At 47.9% G+C, this 19,920-nt stretch overlaps 2 protein-coding genes across 2 annotated transcripts; both read right to left on the bottom strand.

The window, feature by feature from the left end:
* Positions 1–2,513: 2,513 nt before the first annotated feature.
* Positions 2,514–4,641, bottom strand: LOC101770761. The gene is made up of 2 exons (XM_004955600.4): positions 3,990–4,641; positions 2,514–3,854 (listed from the first exon to the last, which is right to left on the bottom strand). Exons 1-2 carry the CDS (start codon positions 4,395–4,397, stop codon positions 3,090–3,092), a joined length of 1,173 nt encoding a protein of 390 aa, XP_004955657.1. The 5' UTR covers positions 4,398–4,641; the 3' UTR covers positions 2,514–3,089.
* A 10,007-nt stretch (positions 4,642–14,648) lies between these two features.
* Positions 14,649–19,803, bottom strand: LOC101769537 (pyruvate kinase isozyme A, chloroplastic). Its single transcript, XM_004955597.4, has 6 exons — positions 19,031–19,803; positions 17,352–17,442; positions 17,079–17,272; positions 16,628–16,749; positions 15,428–15,906; positions 14,649–15,248 (listed from the first exon to the last, which is right to left on the bottom strand). The coding sequence occupies exons 1-6, from the start codon at positions 19,775–19,777 to the stop codon at positions 14,947–14,949; spliced, it is 1,935 nt and encodes a 644-aa protein (XP_004955654.1). The 5' UTR covers positions 19,778–19,803; the 3' UTR covers positions 14,649–14,946.
* Positions 19,804–19,920: the final 117 nt, after the last annotated feature.

The following is a 19,920-nucleotide window of genomic DNA, read 5'->3' as shown; positions in this document are numbered from 1 at the left end:
CCATTTTTACACTGTCGCGTACGCTCATCGGCCACTCCGCCGCCTCGGGGCTCGACTTCGCCGCCGCGCTGGACAGCGGGTTCCTCGACGCGCTCTGCGGCGGCGGCGGCGGCGCTGGCCTGTTCGGGCTGCCCGGGGTCACGGCGGGGGCCGGCGGCAGCGGGTCCCCGGAGGGGTCCTCGGTGTCGGACCCGGCGTGAGCGCGCGCCAGGGATGACGGCAATGCCAGGAAGCGGAAGACGCCGCCAGCCGGGGAGGCCTGCTTGGGCAAGGTGCGGGAAACGACCAACGCGGAGTGGATTCTTCTGCCACAGACTTGTTTGGTTTTAGCTTTCTAGTTTGTCGGATGCGTTAGCTTTCTAGTTTGACGGATGCGTTGGTCTCATTCTGAATTTTGGTTTGCAGGCTGGGGAGGCCAAGGGGCCGGATTTTGATGGTATGCAAATTGTGCATAAATGATTGGTGATCAATTGAATTGCATACTTTGGCGATAATCCATTGACTAAGGTCTGGATATGCTGATGCAGATCAGTTACAAGCTGATCAGACAAAGATTGACTTCTAGTCCCTGGTGATCCCCAAGGCTGATATTTTTGTATACAGGGAGTATCAAGACATGTGGCAAATGAAGCTCTCCTAAGCTGACCATTGGGAAACTGCTCTTCAACTCATCAAACTGATCAAATCCGTTCAACTTATGAGGCGTATATCCTGTAAGCCTGCAGCTGTTAAAAAGAAAAACAAGAAACCGATAGTACAAAAGTTGTTGGAGAAATCATAAATGAGCAGGCAATGAGGACCAGACCAAGTTGATATTTTTTACCTGGCCGAGGCATTTCCCTCTCAAACAGCTCGCGATCGCAGCTCGTCATCTACTAGGGTAAAAATCGCGAATGGCTCCTGCCTGTTGCCACACCACGTGAAGAGAAAAAAATGAGAAAAAAAATGGGACAACACCAAGGGCATTAGTGGATAATCCAACCAAAAACTCTATTTCTGGATCTGGAGCCGTTGTCTCAGCCAAACACTTTTCCTCAGCTCCACGGTGAGAGCATAGATCCACGCTGGAGCTGCTCTGTGGTGGAGCTACTGTTTTTGAGGATCTGAAGTTGCGTGGAGCTCTACCAAACAGGCCCTTAGCTCCGCCTAACTCCAGCTCGGAGTTTGAAGCTGGAACCATGTCCCACGGAGCATACTACGTGCGTGGCTGCGTGCGCGCGAATTGGATGCAGTTGTTACCGTTCCTCGCGTTAACTCCTTTTTATTTAACCTTGGTTGCCGCGGCTGTCTGCTCGAAACTGTAAACGGCTTTGCCTCGGTTTACCTGCGTTCTCGGGCGAGCGCGGGAACGCTGCCTGATGCAAACTGCAGAGCGTGCGGTCAGCCGAGTAGTAAGATCCTGTGGCAGGGAAGCCGAAGCTGAAGCCACTGGTACGTGTCGGCTGTCCCCAACCGGCCAAGGGCTCAGTTAAAAGTAAAACCTGGTTTTGATCATTTTTTAAAATTAATAATTATAGGTGTTGGGTGATCGATGAATGTGGTTGCTGTTGCGGTCGTTCGAGGTGACCACCAGTCCAGTCCACCACGGAGCCCAGAGTGCTGGCTTCAGAGTTTACCGTGGTGTGGTGGTGCGTGGAAGGCCGAGGTCAAGCGCGGTGAGCGTGCGCTCCTCTGCGCTGCACGCCTGCACCCGCGACGCCGTCCGTGGCCGTGGGGCCTGCGCGAGGCAACACGCGCACGTACGCGTCGTCCCAGGCCTCGCACGTCTCGGGCTCTTGCCTCGCCCCTCGAGACACCACGGGCGCAGCGCGGACCCTGCACGGTGCACGCACGCGCTGGTCGCTGGCGCCGCAGCCGCAGACCTGGCCTGGCCCCACCTGGCAGGGAGGGTCAATGGACGTGGGTCCCACTCCCACACGGCCACACCGCAGTAACCGGTGGGCTCGCTCGCTTTTTACTCGGTCAAAACGTCAGCACCACCGCTCGGCGCTCGCTCCGTGCGTCGTGTTCAACTGTGCTCGCTGGGCAGGACACCAACGCCGTCGTCATGGGCCTGCGCGCGCGCACGAACACCCACCCGCACGCACGCGTCGGCCTCGCTCGTCGCCGCCCACGGAGGGCTGCGCGCGCCTCTCGAGACGGCACGAGCGCAGCGCAGGCCGGCTGCACCTGCACCTGCACCGCACGCACGCCCACCTCCTAGAAGAACTGCAGCACTGTACGTGCGACGACGACCTGGCAGCCATATCCATATCCTGATATCCTCCCCGGTCAATGACGCCGGGCCCCACCCTCGCAGTAACCGCCCCGGGCGCCACTCCCTGCTGCGCTCAGCTCAGCTCAGCTCAGCCCGGCAGTGCTCACCTCACTGTTCGCCGTTTCTTCTTCATCAGTTGCTTCGCGGGTAAAGCAGTAAAAACTCGCCGTAACCTGTCGAGACCCATTCAACACAAAGGCTGTTTCGCAGCAGAGCTCAGCTGACGACTGATGACAATTGACATGTACTCCAATACTGTTTGCAACAAGGTACAGTACGTACGTACTCTTCAATTTTTTTTACTGCAGTAGTAGGACAGTAGAATCGAAAGAGAAAAAAAAAAGAGTCGATAGCTGCAGTAGAATTTTTTTTTACTAGTACCTCTTCAATTGAAATCACAAGCCTGGCATGACCTGATGGATATGGTACAGCACTACAGGTAGTAGTAGTTCAGAGCTTCCAGCTTCAGATCATGGCGGTGAGGCTTGTTCTTCCATCTTCGTCTTCCTCTCGACAACAACGAGGGACGAGGAACCAAAAACTCGACCCCCGGTTCCTTCCGTTCACCCCGGCGGCGGAAAACGGAAACCTTCGCAGGAACAAAAAACGGACAAAAAGGAGGCGTTTTTTTCTCTCTCTCTATCGTTTCCAAGGCGCCGGAAAACCGCTAAAACACCTGGAGCCGGCCCTCGGACGGATCGAGAAACGCGAGGAAAAAAAAGATCGGCGCCAAAAAAAGTTTGGGTGGAGGTGGGGACTGGGGAGTTCTTGGGTGTGATCGGCTAGCTAGCGTTATTCGATCCACCACCGCCGCCGCCGTGCTGGTTCAGAATCAGAGCACGGAGGCGAGCCCCGTCACCACCTTCCCCTTGGCCTGCGGCGGGCTCGTCGCGCTCGCCTCGGCCTCCACCGGGTGCCACGGCGACGGCGACGGGGACACCACCACAGTGATCTTCTTCTCCTCCCCGTCTTCGCGGGCGGTGCCGTCGGGCGCCTTCGGCTTCTCGTCGAACCGCAGCTCGAACTCGCCGGAGAAGCTGGCGGCGGACACCGGCGTGGCGAGCGTTGTCGTCAGCGGCGGCGTGTCCGGGACGCCGGCGCGGGCGTGCGGGGACAGCCACTTGGCGCGCATGTACTCGGGCTTTCGCCACGGCGGGAAGTGGAGGCCGCGCTTCCGGAGGCTCTGCCGCGCGGCGTCGGCGACGAGGGCCACGACCCGGCCGAGCCGGTCGGGGGTGCCCACGAACAGCGGCGGCAGCGCCTGCAGCGCCGCCCGGTACACCTTGGTGGGCCGCGCCACCTCGAACTCCGACCGGAAGTCCACCTCCACCATGAGCCGGACCGACGCCGCCCCGGACCCTGCCACCACCGCGTCGATGTACTCGTGCTCCCCCGCCGGGTGGGAGGGCGCCTTGTCCCACCGCGACACGCACACCGCCGCGTCGTACCCGAGAGCGCGGAGACCGTCCGCCACCGCCCGCCGGACGTCCGCCTTCTTCCGGCCGGAGCCGCCGCCGCCCTTGCCGCAGCGCTCGGCGATCCGCGACGCGTCGGCGAGGAGGTTCCGCTCCGCCGTGCTCGCGCACTGCACCAGGCCCTGCGATGCGGACGAACGCCGAAAGGGGAAGAAAAGAAATTAAAATCAATTCGTGGACTGGCCACTCGACGACGACGAGCGCGACTGATTCCTCGGAAGCGACACGAGATGAAGAATCAGGACAAGAGACGCTACCTTGAGGAGCTCCAAGGCGTCGCCGGTCGCGGCCGGCGCGGCGGTGGGGGCGGAGGCGGAGGGGAGGAAGTCGAAGTCCTCGTCGTCGCTGCCGTCCTGGTTGCCGTTGAAGCAGTTGCCGGCGCAGCGCCCGCGCGGGGGCCGTTCCGCCACGGCCGCGGAGTCCTCCATGAAGCTCAGCACCATCCGGTCCAGCCCCACCGACCCCACCTCCACCTCCGCCCCGGCGGCCGGCGGCGGCCTCTCGTCCTTCTCCCTCTCCCTCTCCTTGCCTTCCGCGGCCAGGCGCTCGGCCGGGGTCACCCGCACCATCAGCCGCCGGAACATCGACGATACCCTCGCCGGCGCCGGCGGCCTGCCCTCCATCGCGCCTCCCTGCTGACTCCTGACCGGGAACAGAAACGTCATCGACCGCCGGCAACCACCGCACCCTCTTCCACCCAAGACCCAACCACCGCCGTCCTCACTCAACAGACCAAGAATGACGCCCGCCGCGTGCGTTGCTTACAACCGAACGGTGTCTACGCACCTACACTGTCCTAGCACTTATGGTTCTGGCTCGCAGGAGGCTCGCCGGCGTCGGCCATCTCCGGCGACTCGGTGCTTTCTTCTCTTCGGAGACGGAGACGGGGACGGGGGAGTGAGACGGTGAACTTGCCCGCAAGGTCTTATAAAGAGGGAGGCCGTGGGTGACGTGGCGCGTGGGTGGGCCCGCCGAGTACGTGGCGTAGTGGGTGGAGGCGGTGTGGGGACGGGGGCGAGGACGACGTTGACAGGTGGGCCCGAGCGGTGGGTCACGGTGTTGTTGCCGCTGTAGAAGGGGACGCGGGGGACTCCGTGGGCGCGAGGAGAAGTGACGGATATACCCCTGCTGTCAGGTGGGTGAGTGAGAGTACCTGCCGTTTAGGCAGGGGTATTTCAGGGATTTCTGTGGGAAAGGTCGATTTGGGTTTGGAATGCCGAGTCTGCCCTTCTTGGAATTTGCCTTTGTCTCGGCTGCCCGTGGTTTTGTGCGTGTGAATAGTTGAGGAATCAAGGCAAAAGGTACAGTTAGAGACATGTATAGTTTTTGTCATTATTAGTTTTAGCATTGTAGTCTGAAAATATAATTAATTCGATTAGGACCGCTATTCAAGTAGATAGAGACATTTACGTGATATTTTGTGTATTGGTTAATGAGAAACACATAAATCGTTTCTAGAATATGCGAGTTGATTTGAATAGATAGTTCAACTCATGTATTAGCAATTTATAACAAATCTTGTTAGTTGACCGTAGACAGACAAACTGATAAGACTCGTGACTATTAAAAGATGACTTTATTTATCCACATTCTATAGCTTACTTTTTTTTCCTCAAAACGTCTCATATTTCTTATTAACATTGATTACTTTATTACTAATAAGGACTTTCAACTCATGTATTAGCAATTTATAACAAATCTTGTTAGTTGACCGTAGACAGACAAACTGATAAGACTCGTGACTATTAAAAGATGACTTTATTTATCCACATTCTATAGCTTACTTTTTTTTCCTCAAAACGTCTCATATTTCTTATTAACATTGATTACTTTATTACTAATAAGGACATTACACAACTAACAATCTTTGGCCATTCTAAATAGATCTCTTTAACAACACCTATACACTTTACCAAAGTGGTGAAGGAAAACCTCATCATCGCCCTTGCCGTCCCCAAACCAGAAACCAACAGGTGGTGCCAAGCCGTAAATTGGTCATGTCGCAGGGGGTAAAGCAGGAAAGACCACTGGCGGCTGGGCCCCCGCACGTGTACAAGGCCTGCGAGGGGGACACGCGGCTCGCGGCGCGTGGCCCGGGCGCGGGCGGCGACAGCGACGACCACAGGCGCGTCACGCAGGGGACGATGCCTTCCGTGTACTGTGCGGAAAGGGCGAGCCCGGCACGGAAAGAGCGGCCGCGACGTGCCCCGCAGGATCTAGTGTGGCCGGACCGCCTGTGCCCTTTTTTTTTCCCTTCCTTTGAGCCATTGGCTTTTCCTGGCGCCTTTGCTTTTGCCTGGTCTGGCCGGGCAGGGGTTGGATTGGTTGCGAGGTGGTCTTGGCCTGTTGTAGATGGAGGCCTTAGAGTATGCAGGCTGGTGAAAAAGGGTTTTGTTCTTTGTTTGCCCTCTTTGCTAGAGACCAAATGAGGATGTGTAATCCATGATGCACAAATTAAATGGGAAGTCAATTAGTGTTTGCATAGTAACGGTTTGTTACTCTTACGTGAAGACATTGATATTTTGTACGAGCTCTGCATTTATCTTATACCGGTAATCTTGTATCTTTTTTACCAAATTAATTAATATTAGAAATTATACATTAAAAAATATGGACATTAGTCGAGAATAGATAATATGTTGGCTTCATGTCCCCATCTGTTTTTTATCCTCGTTCTTACCATCGCACTAGTACTTTCTTGTCAAGTTTATTTACTTCCGTTGAACAAAATTGCAATTGGACCGATCACTTAAGCTTCCATCGGCAAGTGAAAATGACTTGTCTATTTCCACTTGATTGTTTTATGTGGACTTTGAGGGACTATTGGGAGAGATAGCAATGCAATACATTATCTGCATGACTTTTTACCGTATGAAACTTATTCAATAATCTTTTCAGCATAAAAGTAGATTACAACATATTCCAAAAATAAGATTGGCCTGTTCATTTGACACGCCACCAACGGTGTCTTGTTCAGATTGTTGAGTTTGAAAATATTTTTTTAGACTCACCTATAGGGTGTCAAAATGCTATCAGTAATGCACATGGCATGGTAAGACAACCATTCCTAGTAAATACATGCATCTCACGTTTTTTTAAAACTCAAGGCGTGTATATGTTGCACACCTTCCACAAGTAGACATGCATGTTATTATCATGCCATTTTTATAGCATTTCTCTAAATTATTTTTTTGTTGGTTTTAAATGGATCATTGGACCCCCAATACCACTTTAACCAGCGAGAAGAGCAGATCATGATCTTTTAATTTTGTGTTTGTGAGAAGGGGCCTACCTGACGGGTGGTTATTTGTTCCTATCTATTGGTGCAACGACTTGATTCTTTCTTGACACTGTCCCCTAACCACTATTCGCTGCCTCCATTAAAAGCTGAAGGCTACACCAAAGCTGATGGTTTGGTTCCTCATATATGCAAGATGATATATCATGTATGTACTGAACCAACAAACCCACCCAGCCGGATCATCACACCTTTTTCTTTCTCGAGAAATTCTTAGATCACACACAATGTGTATATTTGCCTTATTTTGGTCGTATGCACTTTTGGGCCTTTCTATCTTGACTTTCGGCTCTAAAAAGTAGGGAACATGGTTTCAGTACTGTGTTGAAAACTGCATATGAGAGAGACAGAGAGAGAGAGAGAGAGAGAGAGAGAGAGAGAGAGAGAGAGAGATCCTATACATCCTGAAAAATCCATTCATAGTAAACTTTTGTGATTTGAAACGAAAAATCCATTCATAGTAAACTTTTGTGATTTGAAACAACATATTACCATAAAAATTTGACGGATGAAATAATATTAATAATTGCGTCTAAAATAATATTAATAATTGCTCTGGTAGTTTATGGCACCCGTTTCTCTATCTTAGAACAGACTCAAGAAACCTCTGGTCTGGGTATATATGGTCGTATGGAAGATGTCCCAAGAAGCCAAATTATTGCTCTCTAGAACACCACCTCCCATGCCATTTCGTTTTCATCTGACTACATGATCTGATCGGAATGGATAAGCCAAAGGCACAATGATTTAATTCGAACAACTGGCTTGATGACGTGCTTCATTATAGTTTGATGGAATGATGACCACAAATGTCCTCACTAAGCTTTTGCAGTCTAATTTTCCCAATTTCATTGACAAACAAGAAATCAATGTAACTTCACTGTTTTTTTTCAGAATTTAATCCTTTTTCTTTTTGAGCGGGCTTGTGGTAAATGTTCCATGTCTCTTTCCATCCGTGTCTTTCAAATATATTCTATCCAAAGTTCAGTTTACATCTTTCAGGATTCATGGCCAGTGATCGTCTACACTCTGCAGATGAGATTTGATATGTATTGTATTGTTTTAGTCACTAAGTTTTGACTAAGTCTTAGTGGACCAATACATCAGCATTGGTGTATGCACAATTAGATTACCACAAGTTTTTGGCACATTCTATGATCTCATCTTTGTAAATTAGATTAACAATGAATCATAGGCAGGCTTACGCAGGCCTTCCTCACAGTGAAAGTTATTTTTTTGCTCTATTTTTGAATGAAACCTTTAAATATTCTGGAAATCATTGCAACGCGGAACAGCTCAACTGTTTTGGGTGGGGTTAGTCTGTCTCTTGTTCCTTTGAGTATTTTTACTTCATCAACATCTCAATCTACTTTGTTAATCTATCCCGAGCTTAGGAACTTCTGATCATGCCGTCCTTGGCGTCATGCCTAGAAAGAAAAACTTATCCGAAATGATCTATAAATAAATCTCTCGTGAAAGCACTAGAGACACCGATTAATTCGGAAAGTAAGCACCATTTCTCTTTCTAACTTAATAAGCTGTTCTTTTTTAGAATAATTTGCTGCCGTTTGTGTTCAGAATAATTCAAGATTTTTATGTTAATTTGGCTTGCCAATGCAGAAGGAAAGAAGCTTCATCAGAAATATTACATCGTGAGTCGTGACACGCATGAATGTAGTTCTTCAAGTGTTCTAAGCACTAGTTTCCTTAGGATCTAGGAGAAAGGCATTCAGAAACCATAATGTTGTGCAGAACCTCGTCATGCAGTCTATGTGCATAGCAATCAAAAGAGCCATGCTTATAGTCCCTAGTTACCTAAACAACAAACACATTGAGAAGCTCACATCAGCTATTGCTCCATCACTTATTCACTTCCGAGGATCAAAAGGAAGAGATGAGGCCATACTATATATCCTCTCACCAGAAATGCTGTTCTCAGCAAGATTTGGCAAGATTTAGTTCAGTTTAACTAATCTGTGTGGAACAAACAACAAGGGAATTTAATCTGTTTGTTCACTTAGCCTTTAGTTTAAGTGACCTAGTTTTGGAAGGAAATGCCAACCTTCAGAGTTGATGAGAAGTTTAGTTGCTGCGAGTCCAAACTGTTCCAGTTGGTTACTGCAATGACCAGTGTTTATTTGGTCTAAGTGGTTGAAGAATGCCTGTCCTATTTTCAAGCCCTACAAGAAGTAAGTGCACAAGGTGATGATTGGTTGGGAAATTATTACACTAACCATATATACAAAGGCAGAAACAAAAAAAAAAGAAGGCAGGATGATGATTTGGTAGGGATATCATGGAGGATGCATGCATGATTTGCTCCCATGACATTTTCAAATGAAAGAAGAGCAGCACAAAAGTCATCAAGTACTGATCACTTTCATGTGCACTTAATAGTGGGCTCACTATGACTGTGACACATGTCCTGGGTCCACATGCAGAGGCACGGCAGAAAGGGACTTATTGAAGCATCATAGATTGAGCACCACCAGGCAGGTGAGACTGAAAACTGAATAGCCTTAGCTCTAAAGAATGCTCCCTGCTTTCTTGTAGCTAGATAGGCTTTATCACCTGCCCTTTGTCATTAATCCTTTTTACTTGTGCTAGTTATGATGTTGCACAAACAATGACTCATAAAAAGAGTAATTATGGATATACGACTGGATATTCATTACTGTGCATTTAACTTGTTCAAAAATAGTGTGCGAACTTCGTTCTGAATGTGATACAACACTTCTCTTATTATGATGCTGCAGCTTTGATATAGTGTCATAGTGAGATGATATGTTTCAATGAGGGATGGTATGAATGACGGTTCAGTTGAAAGACCAATGATCTGGTTGCATATACTAGGAACAGACCTGGGTATTATAAGCCCGGCCCAGCCTGCGGGCCTAGCCCAAGTCCGATGGGTTTTGGCCTGCCCATGCTAACGGCAGGCCAGGCGTGGTCAGCGAAACCAAGCCTGAAAAAAATCGGGCTAGCTCAAGTCCACCCAAACACTTAATTTCATATATTTTTCAACTAAAAAAGAATGGACGGCTCGAAAACTCAGCTCGACAATACTTATGGGACGGTCGTGGGTACAAATTTTCAGCTCGAAATGAACCGTCCGGCCCGCAACATATTCCTAGTTACGTGGATGTATCTTTTATTTTGACTCAGTTACCACATGTACTGGTGGGATCAACTCTGGTGACTTATTTTCACCACAGGAATAATTTTGAAGGACATTCTAGAAAGGGGGAGCACGGTGGGCCCACCGACCTCACACCACTTTTACTTCACAAAATGTAAATTCGTTGTTTTTTCTCTCTCTACTTCCATGAAAGCGATGCCTTTTGGACCCTTTGTTTGCCACAAAGCAGGTGTCACGTCTATTTGCCCCATACTAAGCGTTTGATGGGGATAGAGGTGATGATGATATCCTATGGAGGATAATGAGAGTTTTTTTTGTTTCTTTTAAGGGAGAGGCTTTTTTTTTATGAAAGTGTGCTGTTTATGTCATTTTATGAGTTTATACATGTCATAGTTTGTGTTTGCTGCGTGCTCTATAATCTTATTTTAGTAGTATTAGACGTAGTAGGCTTAAGTTCCTAGGTCAGTTGCTTGGCTGGGACTTAAAAGAGCGGTTTTCTGTGGTTACGTTTGTGGCAAGTGGCGAAATGGTTAGCTAACAAGTGTCATCAGCATGGTCTGCAAAATTCCGCATGGTTCCAAATGTGTCATTGTTTAATAGTGGACCGACCTCGTGTACCTATATAATACTATCGGAAAACTAATGTGAACATCAGTACCGGTTGCATTTTGATCCGGTACTAATGTGAGCATTAGTATCGAGCCTAACGGCTAGTTCCCGAGAAACTCCCATGACCCCTTTTAGTATCGGGTGGAGGATTCACCCATTAGTACCGGTTGAAACGGATGAATCCTCCACCCAGTACTAAAGGGGTACCTCCCCTCACGCGTCAGCCCTCCTTTTCTCTCTCACCTCACGCTCACCCTCTCCCCACACATACTTAGCCGCTCGTCCCCCTCATCCAGCTTCTCACCCTTGCCTCTCTCTCTTTTTCTCTCTTCGATCCCCTCGCCGCCTCTGTCGTCGCCGCCCCTCTCCTCCCCCTTCAGCTCACTCCTCACCTCTTACATGTGGCAAGGAGCGGCGGAGGCAAGAAGGGAGGGTGCGGCGAGGCGGCGGAGCGTTGGCAGGGTGTGGCGGAGCAAGGAGCGGCGAAGCTCCGGCGGGAGGGCACAGCGGCGAAGCGTCGGCAGGCGTGGCGGAGCAAGGAGCGCGTGGATCTTGGAGTAGCGGCCACCTCTCCCTCAGATCCAGCGGCGGCGACGGCAACTGGTGGTGGTGGCTGAGCAGCGTAAGTACTCCACCTTCCTCCCTCCCTCTCTCTCTAGTGCGGGGCTCAGGTGCTCTGTGGCTGGGGCTCCGACGCTCGGGCGGACGGCGGCGGGGTGCGCCCAGGGCTCTAGCGCTCGGGCGAACGGCGACGGGGGGGGGGGGGGGGGGGGGGGTGCGGCCGGGAGCTCCGATCGGCGGATTTCTTTTTTTTATACCCTTTTAGTACCGGTTATTTGACCCGGTACTAAAGGACCTCCTTAGTACCGAAGTGGCAATACCAGTTGCACAACCGGTACTAAAGGGGGTTAGGAACTGGTACTGAAGGCGCTTTCCCCAGCAGTGTAATGTATCGCAATCTTGTGTATAGAAACATTGTTTCTTTTGTACTCCTTCCATTATAAATTATAAGTCATTCTAATTTTATTGGAGAGTCAAATTATTTTATATTTGACCAAAATTATAAAGAAGATCACAGAGGTTTATGGCACCGAACAGATATATTATGAAAATATATTTAATAAAAAAAACTAATGGTACTTATTTGGTATCATGAATGTTAGTAATTTATTGTATAAATTTGGTCAAGATGCTTTGAATCTCCAAGAAAATTAGAATGATTGTAATTTGGAACGGAGGGAGTATGTAGGGCCTTGAGAATCAAATCATTTTGTTTCCTATTTAACTTCAATTTGTTTCGCAACAGATAAAATATTGATATTGATAAGACCCACCAACTTTGACGGCCTGATTTGGACAATATGGGCTCCTGGAAGCTGCAAAACCTTCTTCTGGCTCGCAATCCAAAATCGCCTTTGGACTGCTGACAGACTTCAGAAAGGGGATGGCCAAATCAAGCTACCTACCCACTATGTCGGAGATCACAAGAATCGACGCTACACCTCTTCGCCGAATGCCGGGTTACAACAAGAATCTGAGTCATGGTGGCGGACTGGTTGTCAGCGCCAGCAGTCCACCTGAGGGCTTGGCAACAGGCCGATTCGCTGCACCATTGGTGGTCGATGAGAGCGGGAGCAAATTCCTGCTCTAAGAGAGGCATGCGAACTTTGATTATGCTAGTTACATGGACAATCTGAGGGAAAGGAATATGAAAATATTTAACGGCAAGGAGTCTTCTGTCAACATGATTTTCGAGAGGATCAAAGACGAGGCCACCGTGTGGATTATGGCGGGAGCGAAACATCTCTCCGCTCTACTGGTGCGATGATGATTGCGACTGAGTTCATAGTGTTGTTTTATTTTTCTGACTCAATTTTGCCTCATTTTATTTTTGATCTATTATATTTATCCAGTCTGGATTCCTTCTTTTTTAATATAATCGGCAGCTCTCCTGCCAGGTTCGTTTCAAAAAATAATACCAAAGTAATTGCGATGACAAATCACAGCAACATGTGTGTCACGACTGGGAAGAGCGGCGGTCTCTCTCCATGGATAGATGATGAGATCATGTCGGGATTAAGGTAAGCGCCGGCTCACAAGTCATGTGCTGTGCAGTAGCATGCTCAGCGACCGTTCCGTGGAGACGACGAACAGACCCTGACCACCAATAGCAGGAGACACCAGGAAGGCTGCACTGGCTCCATGTCCACGACGATGCGGCCGACGACGACGGCCGACGGCGACGGCTACGTCGCCGTGGACGTTCGACGACGAGAACGCCTACATGTTTCGTGGCCTCGTACTTCTCACACGGCATTATTGTTGCATACTTGTCGTTCACGTGAATTCCGTGATGCCTCAAGCTCAAGCTTGTGGATCGCAAAACTGCAGTGGTGTTTGAGAGCGATCGAGGGCCAGTTTCAGGTTGCTGTGCTCCTACACCGCCTGTCATACGGCCCCCTGCAGTACTGTCACGTGTACCCGTTGTTTTTTTTTTACATCACGTCGTATTCGGAGCATCTAGCAGTGCATTGCTACGAAAGCATTGCTCTTTTCCTTGTAGGAAAGCATTGTTCTTAATTGGACACAAATTATAGAAGTCACACATTCACACTTCTATCGGTCACCAAAGAAACTTGTACACACTTCTGTTTTATAAGAAAAATAAGTGTAAAAATACTTGTATTTCAAGTAAGGTTCAAACCAATTATTCTTCATTCATCATGTTCTAATCAAATTTTGCTACATTCACGAATATGGTTGATTGCCTTGTTTCCCCACCTCATCTCAGCCATCCATTTGCCATAGCGCGCGGTAGGCTTAAATTAAAATTAATTTGCGCAAGATGGATAAGAACACCTCTGGTTTTATTTAAATCAGGTTGGATGTCGCAAATCATTCCTACACTTGTTTTGTCTTTGCATCCATCCAAAGAAATAAGTTTATTTCTAGTTTTTTCCTAATAAAACTATCTTAATTTAAATAGTGCCGGTATTTATAAACACCGAATTAGTATCGTTAGATCCATCATAAAAGCATTTTAACGTATTTATTTGATGCAGTATTCTCTACAAAATTGCTCCAACTTAAGATGACTCTTTACCTATCTCGGGACAGAGGAAGAACCACTGTATCGCGAATACTACGGTACAATGAACCACCCCTCAATCTCAGCAATACGGTGTTGGCGATCAGTTAAGGCCGTGTCGCATCCCAGACAGCGATCGCATGACACGGAGATACAGGCCCCTCCCGGGGACGCTCGTCACCTGGATGGAGAGCAGCATGTCGGCGAGCTCCATCACCAGGTCGCCGGCCGGGCCCCCTGGCCATGACCAGCAACAAGGTGCGGTCCACGTTGCTCGCCATGTCGTCGGAGAAGCCGTGTTCTGAGTAGCAGTCATCGAGTACCAAGTGATCGCTGTAGTTACTCCAGTCCAGTCCACATGGTGAACATCAGCCTTGCAGGGCTTGCAGCGTGTCCATGGAAATTGGTGCTGTTTTTTTTTTGGTTGGACATGCATCAATATGGTAATGGTTTTTGTGATTGAAAAAACGCAAGAAATCGATCCAAGTTTGTGTTTTGTAAAACCTTTTTGCGAACTAGACAACTCCTCATCAACAAAGCACTTGTAGTAGCAGCACCTGTTCTGTGCATGATGATCATCCTTTCGTGCATGATGATCATCGATCAAGGTTTCCATTGCTTGGTATGTCCTATTCTGATTCGGTCTCGGTAAGGCTTTTCTCGGTTTCGCAAGAGATTTTCATGCTAAGGTGCAATTTACAAAGCTTCCCGTTAAAAATCTACACGGGCTGGGTAAGAAGATGAGGCATGAGTTTGAAGCCCACATAAATACAAACAGGATGGATGATGGAAGATTTTGCCTACTTATAAGCCCATCACGGCCCACAGCAAGACCCAAAGTTTGCACATTCAAGAGTCACCCCAAGGTCAGACTATAAATAAAGCTAATAGTAATATAACAGTTTTACAACAGGGCACGAAGCTCCAAATTATTGCCACAGTTCTGTAGTCCTGCCTAGCATCTAATACAGGGTGAAAGCGAATAATTCCGGTGCGAGGAACTGTCCTTCAAGGTGCCGATAAAGTTCGTGGTCCATCTTCCATCTCATATGATCATCCCACAGAGGATTAGGCTCTTTCTTAGGGTACGTTCATCACCTGGATGGACTGCAGCATGTCAGAGAGGGCGATCACCAGGTCGCCGGACTGGATCATGCCCCTGGCCTTTAGCAGGGAGAAGGTGCGGTTCAGGTTGCTCTCCATGTCGTCTGAGAAGCTGAGGCGGAATGGGATGAGGCCCCACTGAAGGTTTAGCCGCCTCCTGACGGACGTCGACGTTGTGAAGGCGAAAACTGGGCAGTCAGGACGGCACCGTGAGAGTAAGGAGGCCATGTGGCCAGTCTTTGTGAAAACAAAGACGGCATCAGCTCCCAGGCCGTTAGCTGCAGATGAAATCGGTTTTGTTTAGACATAGCTTCTAAGAAAATGGAATCTAAATGTTCTGTCAGTAACCAAGATAATGGACAATAATAGGAAGATGAAACAGCAAAGCAATTGAATATATCAGTTGCTATGACAACATAACTATGGTATGCACTGAATACGTGGTGGCAGTACTTACCCATTTTAGCTGCCGAGTTGCAGATTTCTTCTGATATCTTGTCAGAGAATGAAGATGAAACACCTTGAAGTTCCAGTGCCTCATGTCGCTTCTCCTCCCGCCACCACTTCTCAATCCTGAGGCTAACGCTCCTCAGAACACTAAGAGCCTTCTCTGGATATCTTCCCATTGCTGACTCACCAGAAAGCATTAGAGCATCCGCACGCTGGCGGACAGCTTCAGAAACATCGGCAACTTCAGCCCTTGTGGGAGTAGGATACTCGACCATTGATTCAAGGAGCTGAGAAGCAACAATGACTGGCTTGTTGAGCTGCCTGCACAGTTGAACTATCTTTAGTTGTATTGAGGGGACCTGCTCCAAGGGAACCTGTGCCCCCATATCCCCTCTGGCTACCATGGCACCATCTGATGCTCGGATGATCTCCTCCAGGTTCTTTAAAGAGTCAATGCTCTCGATTTTCGCAATGACTGCTATATCACTGATCATATAAAATAAAGCATTATTAGAGTAAGGAGCCAACAAAGTTCAGCGAAATGAAGGAAACATTTCAGAAACACAGTACTAGCAATCCTTTCTGATTTGGATGTTTGCAAGGTCCAATTAATTGAAGTATAAAAGATAACGTAGCAAGATTGATATCACTTGCGGTTTGGGATTGGCGATTTTAATCTAGGTAACTTTTTGTGTCACTAACTCAGTTTTAACCACAAAACATGAGATGGACGTACAATGGCAAACTGGCAATTTTGGCAGGAGGTACACACACACACACAATTTTTCTAGTGCATGCAGATGAATTGTAGGTGCTGAGATGACAACAAGTGTTGTTTTTTTGGCACAGAGAAGACACCAGGTTGATGCTAGCCATACAATTTTAAACAGTTCTTATTATTCTTCCATGAATCATGTTGTTCCACAGCATTATTTAGAAAAGGAGGAACACCGGAAAGGGGATATCTTGTTGATTCACTGTTTTCTCTAGTAACTACATAGAAACCAATATATTCCAGGCTGGTTAGAATACAACTAAAACCCTACCAGTATGAGATCATCTGGGACTGACCAGGAACCGACCACAAACAGTGGCTAAGCATCCAGAAGAGTTCTAGGAACACCCGTTATCAGTTTAATAATGTCAAATATGGCTTTTCCAAGAAAGTATAAACTTAAATAACAGTACAGAATTATACTCCTGGTACCTGCCACGGCTCCTTGCAGCTATGTAGCTTTTCAAATGTTTAATTACTTCTGCTGACTTGACAAATGAAACAGCGATGAAATCTACACCTTCGGCAATTCCAAAGTCTATGTCAAGCCAATCCTGCACAAGTTGTCACAAGAAAAGGACAGCATTGTTATAAACTTATAATATTAGTATCTGCTACTAGAAGATTAAATTTTCAGTTAAACAAGTCTAGGTGGTAGAAGCCTTCTTAAGAAATAGCTGATAAAAACTATCGAGAGATGAGTTGCAGTGCACAAGGTAAGGCTTTGAACTAATACATGTTGTTTTGAACTGACCATGGCATTCACAGAAAAAACAAGCTGTAAATCCATTGCAATACTAGTACCAAGGGGCGGCATAGATTAACAAAGTTTTGCGGTCTTTTGGTACTTACAGCAAGAAATTTATTATGCTAGTGCATTTACCTTTGATGAAATTGTAGGAAGCATAGCATTCCTCTCACGGACAATACTGCCATCACGCCAGAATGTAAGATTCGCACGTGGCAACAATAAACCAGGATCCGTGCAGCGACACTTAACATCTGGTCCCAACTTCTCAATCACCTCAAACCGAGCCATTCCACCATCCACAAGAAGCTCATCACCAACTCTCACATCTGTGTAGGATTTTGATGCAAAATTATGGCAGTGAACAATAACAGCAAAAGATATCAACAAATAGGTCAGCTTACATACCTTCAGCAAACCCGTCATAATTCACATTAATAGTTCGTTCTGGTAGAGGCAATTCAAATGACCTAACACTAAATGTCCAGACTTCTCCATCCTGTGGAATCCAACAAATGTGACATGATTTGTTAATTACTTCAGAAATGTTTTCATACCAAGAAAAATGGAAGTCATTGGGTAAATAACGTGGCTCAAGAAAACCTAGGATTATTGAATAGGTGTACAATCAAACTTCTAACTGTATGGTTAAAAACTTAAGATAAACAGCCGAATGGTGATATAATCTCCTTTTCGGCATAGTGACCCTAGCTAGCACTGATGACAGTTAGCATCATGGAAGTAGTTTAGTTTCTTTGGATTACTAATATTAATGTATTATCTAAAACACAACTATCATCAGACACTACCATTAACTACAGGCAAGAATCTACCTAGAATTTTATTTTTTAAAAAAATTATTCATGCTATAACTGAAGGATCTGAAATGCAGTTGCAAAAAAGGATGTAGGTGGAGAGACTCCACAAAATGAACACTAGAAATTTCAGTATTCTGAAAACTTCTACATGGCTTTATACTAATAAAGAAAAAAGATATAAATAAACTATAAAGAGATTCAATAGCTACCAGTAGACACATCAACTTCAAACCTTTAATAAAGCAGTAAACCAGCAAGCCAAGTCTTACAAATGAACAATATGCTGCATGTCTGTCATTGTTCGAATTTGCTGCAAGTTAAATGCCTAAAATTGATTAAGGGAATGAGGATAATCTTTATGAATTTTACCATTTACCAATAAATGGGCCAAGCATTCTACTAATAAAGCTAATTCAAATTAAACCTAGCATAAGAGATTCTGCTGGAAGGGCGGACCTGGCGCAGTGGTAATACTCTCCATTTGTGGTAAGATCTAGACAGCGACCTTCAGAAGCTCAATGCCTATCACTTTTTTTTTGAACGAACCGCACAAGATAGTGCGAGTTTCTATTGATATAGCAGAAAATATAAGACTACGCCCTGGGAGGTCATAGGCAGGAAAAGGAAAAGAAAAGAAAAATAAACAAGACTCGCCCGGTTGGATTGGGACGTCAACGCGGGTAACCACTCAACTCGACACGCCCGGTTGGATTGGGACGCCAACGCGGGTAAGCACTCAAACTCAACACCTCGAAAAAACCCGACCGGTTGGATTGTGACCTCAACACGGTCGAACCACTCCAGCACCCTGTCTTATATGCAGAGAAAGCCAAAAATGGTGATGTTTACCATGCACTTTATTTGAGTTGCACTGATATTGAAAGCCTTGAATTTTTTTTTGAAAGATTGAAAGCCTTGAAAATGATTACCATTTTCACAATCCAGTGTTTGATGACAATCTGAAATTCTGAATGTTTTTTCCTTCTATAGCAATTTCAAACATGAGCTGAAAATCTAAATCAACTGAGCCATTTCGAAGATGGAAAAAAAACATTTTGGAGAAATCCTGACTCGCTAGGTTTTGCAGAAGTATGAAACGGCAATGCCTGCCACTGCCACTGCCACTGCCACCACCCGTTCCTCTCATCCACATTGCACAAGCACATTTCACGGAATACGTTCAAGTGAAAGCGTTCAATCTGAAAACTGAAAACTGCAACGCCAAGTCCAAAACTGGAAAGCAGCTTACATACAAGCACAGCACCTCACCTCCGCCTTGGCCGATGAGGCGCCGCCGAGGTCCCCCATGTGGATCTCGCTGCCCTCGGTGTCCATCATGACGGCGACGGCGTAGCCCTTCTCCTCGTTGAGCCTCCTGACTGCCCGGATGACGCCCCGGTGCCACTCCCGGTCCCCGTGGCACATGTTGAGGCGGGCGACGTTCATCCCGCCGACGGCGAGCGCCTCGAGCTGCTCGGGCGACGAGGTGGCCGGGCCCACGGTGCAGACGAGCTTGGTTCGGCGCGTGCTCCGGAACCCGTTCTCGCGAAGCTCCGCCTCCGTGGCGGCGTCCACGTCGATGGGCGCGAGGATGCCGTTCGGGTTGGGGAAGTCGGTGAGGTCGGAGGCGGCGGCCGGGGAGGTGGAGCGGAGGCGGAGCGGGAGGCGCGGGCGCGCGGGGGCCGGGAGGCGGAGGAATGGGGAAGGGGAAGGGGAAGGAGAGGGAGAAGGTGTGGGGGCCTTGCGGGCCGCCGGTGGGTGCAGGAGGGAGTGCGCTGCTGCGGCGGCGGCCATGGCGGTGGCGGGGGAGTGGGAGCGGAGACTGTGGAGGGAGATGCAGTGGCAACTTCGATGGGGGTGGCGGGGGAGTGGGAGCGGAGTGGAGGGAGATGCGGTGGCGTGTGGCAACTTCGATGGGGGTAGCGGAGATTGCGAGGCGGGCTTCGCTGCTCTGCCTCTGCTCGCTTGGGGAGCATCGCTGTTGACAGAGTCTCTGTTCTGTTCCATCCCCTGCATCCGGAGCTTCTTCCTTGCTCATGTACATCCATTGCTTTGCGTCCCAGCTTATACATAACAATTATACTATAATAAGAATCACCATTCTTTTCAATTCGATTGCAGCACTGCCAGGAGAAAATGTTGCTGCACATGCAGTTTTG

The sequence above is a fragment of the Setaria italica genome, chromosome II (assembly GCF_000263155.2).
Source record: "Setaria italica strain Yugu1 chromosome II, Setaria_italica_v2.0, whole genome shotgun sequence".
NCBI lineage: Eukaryota > Viridiplantae > Streptophyta > Magnoliopsida > Poales > Poaceae > Setaria > Setaria italica.
The sequence above is the reverse complement of the archived record's forward strand: the minus strand, read 5'-3'. Positions and strand labels throughout refer to the sequence as shown.